This window comes from Furipterus horrens, unplaced genomic scaffold, assembly GCF_987537825.1.
Source record: "Furipterus horrens unplaced genomic scaffold, mFurHor1.1.pri manual_scaffold_1, whole genome shotgun sequence".
Taxonomy (NCBI): Eukaryota; Metazoa; Chordata; class Mammalia; order Chiroptera; family Furipteridae; genus Furipterus; species Furipterus horrens.
In genome coordinates, this window is record NW_028327171.1 from 190,340,288 (window position 1) to 190,351,792 (window position 11,505).

The 11,505-nt window shown below is 37.7% G+C and overlaps 1 protein-coding gene across 1 annotated transcript; it reads right to left on the reverse strand.

Annotated features, from left to right (window-relative positions):
• Positions 1-2,272: 2,272 nt before the first annotated feature.
• CLK1 (CDC like kinase 1) lies at positions 2,273-11,074 on the reverse strand. Its single transcript, XM_090282398.1, has 13 exons — positions 10,968-11,074; positions 9,690-9,850; positions 9,156-9,384; positions 8,028-8,118; positions 7,544-7,610; positions 5,971-6,087; positions 5,713-5,879; positions 4,869-4,963; positions 4,647-4,776; positions 3,598-3,680; positions 3,114-3,193; positions 2,754-2,844; positions 2,273-2,637 (listed from the first exon to the last, which is right to left on the reverse strand). Exons 2-13 carry the CDS (start codon positions 9,848-9,850, stop codon positions 2,494-2,496), a joined length of 1,455 nt encoding a protein of 484 aa, XP_090138524.1. The 5' UTR covers positions 10,968-11,074; the 3' UTR covers positions 2,273-2,493.
• Between the last annotated feature and the right edge of the window lie 431 nt (positions 11,075-11,505).

Below are 11,505 nucleotides of genomic sequence, written 5' to 3' on the forward strand. Positions count from 1 at the left end.
ACATTCACATGGAAAAAAATAAATCTAGACAGACCTTACATCTTCCACAAACATTAACTCAAAATGAATTAGACTTAAATGTAAAACACAAAACTATGACTGCTGCAAGAGAAAACTTAAGATGATCCTGCGTATATGGTGACTTTTTAAAGGTAATACCACCAAAGGCATTATCTATGAAAAAATTGATAAACTGACTTCTAAAAAATTAATTTCTGCTCTGCAAAAGGCAGAAAGATACAAGCCACAGACTGGGAGAAAATATTTGTCTAAGAAACACCTAATAAATGACTGTTACCCAAAATATACAAAAAATTCTTAGAAGTAAACAGTAAGAAAACCACTTGATGAAAATGGAAACTTAGGTCCATACAAAAACCTGCACATGGATGTTTATAGCAGCTCTATTCATATATTGTCAAAACTTGGAATCAAGATGTAGGTGAATGAACTGTTGGTTATCTCCAGACAACAGAATATTGAATCAGCACTAAGAAGAAATGAGCTATAAAAAGACATGGAGGAACTTTAAATGAAAATTATGTAAGTCAGCAATTTTCAACCTTTTTCATCTCATGGCACCCATAAACTAATTACTAAAATTCTGTGGCACACCAAAAAAATTACTTTTTGCTGATCTAAGAATTTAAGCATACTTTTGATTCATTCACAGTGACCTATTGTGTTGGCTGCTGTCATTTTTTAATTTGACAGTCTAAGGGAAAAAAGGTCAGTGACCCCTGACTATAAAAAGTCAGCTACTGCATGTTTTAAAAATTCTTGCAGCACAACCGTGATCAGGTAGCTTAGTTGGTTAGAGCATCGTCCCAATACACGAAGGGCCAAGGTTCGATCCCTGGTCAAGACAAAGAGCAAGAACCAAAAAATGAATCAATGAATGTATAAGGAGAACAACAAATTGATGTCTCTCTTCCCCTCCCTCTACCAAAAGGAAAAAAAACTTGCCTCACACACACCAGTTGAAAATTACTGCTTTAAGTGAAACACATCTGAAAAGCTGGAAAGCTGGTGTGGCTGTTTGGTCCAATAGACCAAAAGGTTGTGCGGTTTGATTCCTGGTTGGGGCATACAGGAAGGCAACCAATCAATGTTTCTGTTGGCGTGCTCTCTCTCAAAGAAATGAAAAAATGTCCTCCGGTGAAGATTTAAAAAATTAGAAGAAAAAGCTCTATGTACTGTGTGATTCCAACTACACATTTCAGAAAAGGCAAAACTAGAGATAGTAAAAAAAAAATCAATGAGGACTGGAGGTTGACAGCAGGAGGGAAGGATGAATAGCTTTTTAGAGCAGTGGAAATACTCTGTATTCTGTGATTTATGTTATACATTTGCCCAAATAGGATGTACAACAGCAAAAATAAACCTGAAGGTAATATATACTTTGGGTGATTATATCAACATAGGCTCACCAGTTACAACAAATGTACCGTCTGGTGATGGGCACTGACAATGCTGGAGATTATGCACGTGAGGGTTAGGTTTATCAGAAATCTCTGTTAAGTTACAATTTTTATTTTTTTGAATATTTTATTTTTAGAGAGGGGGAGGGAAAAAGAGGGACAGAAACATCAATGTGTGGTTGCCTCTTGTGTGGCCCCAACGGGGGACTTGGCCTGCAACCCAGGCACGTGCCCTGACTGGGATTGAACCAGTGACCCTTTGGTTCGCAGGCAGGCACTCAATCCACTGAGCCACACCAGCCAGGGATGTCCCTTCTTAATTTTGCTGTGCACCTAAACTACTCTAAGTCTTAAAACTATGGACAAAAACCTGACTTATTATACTCACTTCGTAATTCAGATTCGGCTGTAAAGGATTTAGAAACTTGTTTTTATGTCCTGAGGGAGCACAAGACCTTCAACCATCTGCAGTCCCATTCAGGGGAAGACAGGAAGGCAGCATTACTAAGCCTGAACAGGAATAAAGGGAGAATAAAATCTTCCTGGCTTATCTCTGTAGTTCTTTATACCCTATAATTTTTTTTAATTGAATATACTGGGGTGACATTGGATAATAAAATTATATAGGTTTCAGGTGTATGAGTCTCTAATATATCTTCTGTACATAGTATTGTGTGTTCCCCACCCCATGTAATTTGGTTTAGAAGAGAAAGGCCTAAGTCCCAATGCTGGCAATCGCTGAAGTGGAATCCAACCAAAGACTTAAGGAAACCTCCAATAGAAGAAAATGTCCATTCGTTAGTGACAAGAGATAGAAACATGGTGCTAAAAACAAATTGTACATATTCATATAATTTCATAAACAAAAACTTTATTCTGAACAAATCATCTTATACAGAAATCACTGAAAAAGATGTTCATTTTACTTACTTAAATCAAATTATCCAAACAAAATAAACATGGCAATACAAATATTTAAGAAATTTATAAAAGCTGTACAAAATAACTTAATATTTAAAAATTAGACTGATGCAGTCTATAAAATTTCACTGAGAGTTGTACAATTAGAGATCTATGTAGTTTTTTTCAGGGGATAAAAGAAAGGATGCTTTAAGGCTTCTTTGAGAGTAATCCTTTTAGCTGGATCATACTCCAACATTTTCTGAATGAGGTCAAAGAGGAGCTCATGTTCAGCATCCTGAGAAAGCATAAATTCCTGAAAGGAAAAGAAATATAGTCAAACAGCTTTTCCATCCAATACTTACTATAATTTTATTTATCCACCATGAAAAGGGGAAGCTCAAGGATCATTAAGCAATGACCCAGTCTTACCTTCAGAGGTTTACAGCGCCTTGAAACATATCTGCCAGCAGAAGTGTTTTCATCCCAGTCCAATCGATCATGATGGAAATATTTATGTTTCCTAGAAATTAATATCCATATTTATATTGACAATGAAAATTTAAAACATCTAGCAAAAGTTATTGGTTTCACCAATTATTATGTTCCTATAAATCAAAAATTAACTTTTCCAGAGAATTAAAAGGCAGCTTAGGGATAGTTAACGGCTTCCCAGCAAGGTAAAGTAATCAGCTACTTAAAGTGAAAAAGCATTAGTCTGACTTCACCATTTTATAGTTCTTATCAGGACAGATGACCAAGTGGCACTAAAGATAACATCTTAAAACATACCTGGTTTTCTGTATCATATGTTTTGGTAAAGGTCCAAGAATCCTTTCCATCATTGCTAAGTGCTCCTTACTATCATGTGTCTAAAATAATAAAAAAAGCTTGTTAACTACCTGTACTTGCATGTTGTGCCTTGCTCTCCTTTAACATAGCTACATTTCTAGCCCCTTCATGAGTGAGACATAAGGAAGATGATCACTATAAAAGGGCATACTCTTAGTAAAAATTTTAAAAACTTATGACTTACAGAATAAGATCACCAAAGATTCCCCCAAGTTAACAGGTTTATAATATACTTTAGTTAAAATAAAATGATAAATTATGAGGGCAATACCAATGCCCAGCAGCAACAATTTATGTAATTTTTATTTCCTGTATTTATCTACAACTAAGACTACGATGAATGATTTAAAAAAATGGTCTCAATAAATGTATTCACTAGTGTTTATTCACATAAATAGGCACTTTTCTTGTGCAAAGTACTTACTGGAAATACTGTAAACCCAAGGTAGTATTCAATAAGAATACATCCTATACTCCAGACGTCACATGGTTGGGACCATCCTAAAGCTGCAAAACAAAGCGAACTGTTACAGGGGAAGGAAAGGCTTCACTATGTCTTAAGAACATTTTCAAAAATGTGTATAATTTGATATTTGAGCTGGAAAAGAATCTAAAGAAACACTAAACTCAAGACTAAATATAGTAGCATAGAATTAGGGCCCTGGAGACACTGGTTTCAAGTCTTAGCTCAGGTTCTTGGGGCTAATGATCTAGAAAAAAAATTTTTTTCTGAGCCTCAATTTCCTAACCTGTAAAATGGGGTCTACTTACACGATACAAAGACTGACTGGACATGTAAATTATCCAGGATATAACAGGCATTACATGTCTGTTTTAAAACCCCACCACAGATTACAAACTTGCAAACTGAATTCCAGAAAGGTTAAGTCACTTACTCAAAGTCCCAGAACTACAGTAGTCCCTCTATATCGTGGGTTCACTTATCAGAGCCTCACTGTATTGCGGGATTTTTAAAAATATCATATTTAATTATTTATCGTGGATTTTTCGCTATATTGCAGGATTTTTCAGTACTGTATATGTATGTTGTTAAAGTTACATATATTTAAGAGTGTAGAATATGTTTAAGAACATAAGTAGTGTTTATGAAAGTGTGAAAAAAGGTTAATAAGGGAGTGGGAAAGGTTAATAAGGGACTGGGAACAGTTTATAAGTGTGTGGGAAGGGTTTATAAAGCCTTAAATACATATAAATACTAAAATAAATGTAAGGTTCCTACTTCGCAGATTTCCACCTATCGTAGGGGAGGGGTTTAGAATGTAATACCTGCCTAAGTGAGGGAATACTGTATTTAGATCAAATTAGAGCTTAAAATCCTTAATGTGTTTTATTATACTAATTCCTAAAAGGGAAAAGGATAAAGAGTCCCACAAATATAAAACCTCGATCTGTAAGTAAATTTTAAAATCAGCTTCAATAAATGTTCCCAAAGCACAATTAAAAAATACTTACCTAAAATAACTTCAGGTGCCCTGTAATGTCTTGTAGATACCAGTGTACTGTGATGTTCATCATCGTATGTTGCACTTCCGAAGTCTACAACTTTAATATCTGGATTTATTAAGGTACGTTCATCACGTTTCTAAAAACCATAAATGATGATTAAGGGGTTTGATATTAAGAAGGCATAAAATATCCATTTAAAACTATGAAGCTAATACATTAAAGACTTACCATTTTGGGATTATATGCCTCTGTGTAGTCAGACTGCACAAATAAGATGTTTTCAGGCTTTAAGTCTGTGTGAGTCAACTTATTACTGTGCAAAACTGAGAATGAAACAAAAAGTTGCTATAATTCACAAACTGACACTCAAAACCTAACCAATCCCAAAATCCCTACCAACTAAAAAACCCGGCACCTTTTCCACAGGTCTGAAGTAGTAGTCAATGTTCAAAAGTCTGCTAGAAAACCACCAGGGACTGAAACCCACTACCCTCCTTAAAAAATTAGTCCACTGAGAGCTAACCCCTTTATAAATGAAGAAACAAGTCTCTCTTATGAAGCTGAGATTTGCCATTCCATAATTTAAACCTAGTGATTCTAGATTATTTTTAGGAATCTGAAAGGCTAAATCACAGTCTTCTATACGACAATTTGTTAATATAGTTTTACTGACTGAAATGCGGTAAAACTGACCAACTTGTTATCAACTACATCTTTCTCATACCAACTCTTAAGTCCTATTATGTTAAGATCCCGTTTTTTCTTTTTCTTTTTCAATTACAGTTGACACTCAATATATTAGTTTCAGGTGTACAGCATAGTGGTTAGACATTTACAAAACTTACAAAGTCGTTCTGTCAATAGGTCTGGTACCCACCTCACATCATACAGTTATTACAATACTATTGATTATATTCCCTAAGATGTATTTTACACCCCTGTGACTATTTTTGTAACTACCTTTTTGCATTTTCTAAAATCCCTTTTTTCCCCCCTTAAAGATCCAAATCAGTCTGGCATTAAATTAGTCTCAATAAATTCAAGTTTCTGGAAGATATGCCAAAGTACTTACAATTCACAGACTTGCATATCTGATATGCCATCTTTCTGATATGATCCAGTTGAAATGGCAGAAAACCATTTTCCTTAATAAAGTCATATGTACTAAGTCCCAGTAGTTCAAACACAATGCAAATGTGACCATGATGCTCAAACCACTCCAACATCTGGACACAGCGGCTATAAACACAACAAATAACTTAGTACAGCTTCTTACAATCTTCTTGAAATCTACTTAGGGCCATTTTCTAAGTTCTGTTTTGATACTTACAATGTACTGTTGGGGTCTGTTGTATTTAAGTGTTCCAGAACTTGTATTTCTGAGCGAGCAGCTTCACAGTATCTATCCACATTTTTAACTATTTTTACTGCTACATGTCTACCTCCCCTGTTAAGAAAGTGAGTCCAAGTTAAAAAAATGATGTTTAATCACATTTTTCTACCACTCTCTTCCAACTGTACACTTCTATTTTGATTTTATGTACATACTTTCTTATAGCTACAACTCAGTGTAAGCAACTAGAATAACCTTTCGGCACATGTTACGGTCACCAATACAAATTATTTTTTGGTCCTTAAACTATGCATCAACAGTAATTTAACAAGAATATTGGATATTACCACCTCAATTTGCATGCCAATTAACTCAAAATAAACGTACATAAAGCAATTTCTTTCTATAGTGCCTATCGCTGTCAACTATCTCAAACCTTCCTCTCATCCAGGTTACAAGAAATATCAGGACCTGTGGGAGCATATAAAAAGCTCTATCTAGCTCTCAGAATCTTACCAACCAATAGCAGAAAGCCTCCTTTAACAAATCCATTAGAAAAGCTTTGTGTCTTTTGAAAGGAAAAAATTTCAAACAGGGAACAAAAAAGGTAACAAAAAGATATCTTTAAAAAAAATTTTACTTATTTATTTTTAGAGAAGGGAAGGAAGGGAGAAAGAGGAGAAACATCGATGTGCGAGATATACTTATTGGTTCCCTCTCGTATGCTCCCAACTCAGGCATGTTCCCCGACTAGAAATCGAACTGGTGACGCTTGGGTTCATAGGCCAGCACTCAATCCACTGAGCCACCCCAGCCAGGTCAAAGGTTCTAATGCTATCTTAAGACATTCCAATCAGTAGTGTGATGGGCATAGAAAATTAAGCTTGTGACATCCAGGAATGTTCTCAGCCCTGACTATGCTATCGGGATGAATTACGGCACTTCCTAAAAATAAGTACTTCGAAGACTGCTCCAATAGGTATGGGGTAAGCAAAGCTCCAAAGACTCCCAACATAAAACCAAGGCTAAGAACTACTATCTTGAAGGAAAAAGGGGGGCAGGGGGCGGGCACAATTATGCCTATTGAGACAACAAAATATTATTTTCTGGAATAAAATGTGTTCTCAACTTAAAATTAAGACTTCATATACTAATTAGTATTGCTTAGAAATACAAACAGCTAGCATCTTTTACTGGGAGTTTCCTACATACAAGTTAAAAACCTAAGCTAGCGCTGGCTGGTGTGGCTCAGTGGATCAAGTGACAGCCTGCAAACCAAAGGGTTGCCAGTTCAATTCCCAGTCAGCGCACATGCCTGGGTTGCATAACAGGTTCCCAGTTGGGGGTGTGCAAGAGGCAACCACACATTGATGTTTTTCTTTCTCCTCCCTTCCCCTTTCTCTAAAAATAAATAAAATCTTTAAGAAGTATACTTAAAAATATAAAATAAATAAAAATAAAAACCCAAGCTAAAAGTGTAAAGATGTATCTATCTCAGTTAGGCTATATCCTAAAGCTATGTTTTATACTGCTGATAACTCTAAGTACAATCCCAGGCTAGGAAACTTACGCTTTCTGATCAATGCACTCCACGACTTTTCCAAAAGCTCCTTCACCTAAAGTGTTAACAATTTCATCTAAAAGAGAAAAATAAATCTCAGTCACACCAAGAAGTGAAAACATTTTACTTATCATAATAAATGCTATAAATGTAGATTATTCTAGTTGATGCTACAAATTTCCTTATCACTATTTTATTGGTCAACACTGTCAAAAAACATGTAATTATTTTTAGGTCTAATTTCAGTCTTAAAGCTGATTTTTATTTAACTTGATTTAATGTTTTGGAAGTTCTACATAACATTAAATTTCTAAAGAAAGAAAAATTAACAAGTCCCCCCACCACCAAAAGAAATGGAAAAAAACAAACGAACAAAATAATAAAAAATTAATAAAAAAACAAAGGAAAAGATTTCCAAATCCCTGAAATCTTAATCTATATATACAGATTATGTTATCTGAAAAGTTAATAAGTGTTGAAAAATATTCTATACATCTTGCACTTAGTACGTCTCCACTCTGACAGATCAGATGACCCTCCTCATCATCCTCTACACTCCTGGTCCTTTTCCTTCGGTGACTCTTCTGGAAACGTCAAGTGGGCGGCACCAAGATCATCCAGCCAATCAATATACCCGAGTGAATTCAGGGTAGAATACGAAATTCATTCAGCGGGGAGATATTCAGGCATTCAGATACACGCCAGGCCACAAACGGTTGGCAGGAGCAATTTCAAATTCAGTCCCCAGAAATTCACAGGGCACATAGTTTATGTTAACAGGAGAAAAACATGGCAAGGAACAGATTTTCAGATAAGATACTCAAAGTGGCAAGGCAACAAAACATAACACAATTGTTTTCTTAAAAAAAAAAAAATGCTTACTTGTAGCACTCACTGAAACATAATTGTAAGTTTCTAGTGTCCTAATTTAATACTGCAAAATTGTAGGAAGTAATATTTACTTGTCAAAGTAGACTGGCCAAATTAAAATCTCCTAACCAATCTAAGAAAATAATATATTAAAACAGTAAATAAAATTAAAGTCCTAATTTGGGGGAGAAAAAACTATTTGGCATATAAGAATAACACCAAGACATTTTAAATGCCATCTGAGCTGATCTCCCAATTAATAATTAATACACATCCTATATTGTTCAAATCTGTTAAGTGGTTTGCTTAGTGAGAAAAGGATTAGACAGCATGCTTTGCTACAAGGAAGTTACACCTAATCCTCAATCATACAAAAATAAAAGGTCTAGTCTATTTCTGTGGTAAGGCTTCAATTTATCAAAACAAATCAATTTCTTTAAATACCATTAATAAAAAAAATCTGTCAGACTATCTTGCAATCATTGCTATGAACTAACCTAAATTAAAGCCCCTCCACTATTTCATGAAATGACAATTAGTTGCCAACTAGTAAAGAAATTATTATGTAACTAAGTATGTATCGTACTTGGGGAATTTCCTATTCAATGCACAAATAGAAAGAATCCTGCCAAGTTAAAATTGAGATGGCTTCATCTTACACAGAACTTTCTCAAATGATCAAACACAAATTAAAGTTTTCCTGTACCACATGGGAAATAAAATTTCCAAAATGTTTTAGAAGAGCTCATACCCCATGCGAACGATGGTGTGAAGCACTGTGGTGAATCCTCTGTCTGCTTTTATAACTACTTCTTCCACTTCTACCAGAGGACTTGCTACCATGGTTCTGATATCTGCTTTCATGGTCCCTATGGCGATGTCCAGATTCACACCCTTGATTGTAGTCATTTCTATATTCATCAACGTAGCGTCGACTATAATAATCTTTCTCCTTTATGGATCTGCTTTCCAAATAATGGCTGGGAACACACACACACAATTTTTTAATACTGTATGGTAATATCCTCAAATTTTCAGTAAACCTCTTAAGGCAATCAATACTCTTAAGATTTTGTTTTCCCCATCAACCAAAAAACAAACCCACACAATTTTACTAACATCACATGCCATCATTGGAAGCAGAAAGAAGTGGTTATCACTGTTACTTACTTCAAGTGAAACTAGTTTTAATTATGAAAACCTTCCCCCCAGTTTTATTGAGGTAACTGACAAGGTGAGAGCAAAAATGCATTTTTTATGTATCTGTCTATAACATCCTCCTTACCTATCAGATGTTTTAGAGTGATTATACTTGCAGCGCTTGTTCTCCCGGGCACTGCTATGGGATCGCTTCCTCCTTTTATGACTGCTGCTGCTCCTCCATTTTGTACAATCCCAATCTTTTTCATCCCAATCAGGGCAGTAAGTTCTCTTCGAGTGTCTCATCTACGTAAAAAACAAGTTTCCCCCAGTTTTATATAACCCCACATATCAACAGAGCAGTTTTAACACAATTCTTTGCAAATTCACTCTAGTTGCGACATGATTTTTGGGAAAATCGTACCCCTTTCCTTTACTGTAGGTCCACACACGTTAATTCCCTCCGTTTAAACGTGCATCAAAAACTAGCCTCCACCCGATATGCAATCATAGATGTTCTTCACAACAGAATCATCATTGTTGAAAATTTCTGTAAAGGGGGAATTATCGATCAAACTACCAACGCCATTAAGTCAATGACGGCATGAGAAAGCAAGACTACAAAATACCGTCTCTTCACGGCCACGCCCCAGCACGTACTACAAGTAACAGAACCTAGCTTATTCTACAAGCAATCTTACACAATCAACTTAGGAGAAACGGAAAATATCTTCCTTTCAGAAACGTTTCGAACATCCCTAATAACTTACGACTCCACCACGTCTCTGAGCTCAATCTAAACGCTCCAACTAGGGGTGCGAAAAATGACGGATCACATACCCCTTGGAATACTGTATTACTTCTCTTTTCTCGGGTTCCCAAAAAACACTGAGGGGAAAGACACTGGCCATTTTCACGTAAATTCTTTAAGAATCAACTAGACGTTAGGTGATACTGCCTTATGCCAGGTCAATGCGTTATGTCTTTGGCTCCATTTGACAGGTACCCAGTTCCTCACAAAAGCCTAATTTACGCAAAACCCAAGAAAACAGGCGGCTAAGCCACCGCCAACGCCCCGCCCCGCCGCCATCTTACAGTTCCGCCGAGATGGCCACCGCTGACAAGATGGCGCCCGCACTCTTCCCTCCTCACTGCACCCCAACCCTGACGAAGCTAAAGGTTCGAGGAGCGCTCTCGGCCTCGCCAACAGTGTCACTACCCTCCTTAAGGATCTGGGCCGTCGAGGTTACATCACAAATTCGTTGAGAAACGCTCGACACAGCTGGAGTGCGGCGAAGGAAAATGGGGTCATCGTGCAGGAGACTGCGGGCGGCCACAAGCACTGAGAGGGGGGCATCACCAGGCGCTCTCGAGGCACAGAAGAAGGGCCTTGACACCTAGCCTGCTCTCTCCGGCGTCTTACCGTTCTGGCCGGAGTCTAAGCTGAAGGAGACAAAGCTCGCAACGCGACAACGTAAAAGGTCCAACTGACTGCAACGGGCTCCAAAAACAAAATGGAGCTGACAGTCGCAGCGTCAGAGCTCTTCTCGAAAACACCGGTGACGCTGCCAGGGCGTCTCCGCCGTGGGGCGGGGCGGGGCGTGCCCGCGGGAGGAAGTGAGACGGAACGCGGTGGCCGCGTCTGCGCAGGCGCCGGGCGCGAGCGCGAGCGCGAGTTACTGAAGTTGGCGGAGCTGCGGCTGTGGGCCCTGTTCGCCAGGTTCGGGGTGGGATTATGAGACAGCACTGCAGGTTTGGGGGAGATCTTTCCTATGCTCCCTAAAAAGTCTATGTGTGCCCTGAGCGGTGCGGTTCAGTGGGTTGGGCGCCCTCCCGGGAAAGGTTGCCAGTTGGATTCCAGGCAGGGCACATGAGTACTTGCAGGTTCAGCACCCAGTTGGGGCGTGTGAGAGGCAGTGGGCGATGTTTCTCTCTTACGTCAGTGTTGTTCTCCTTTTCTT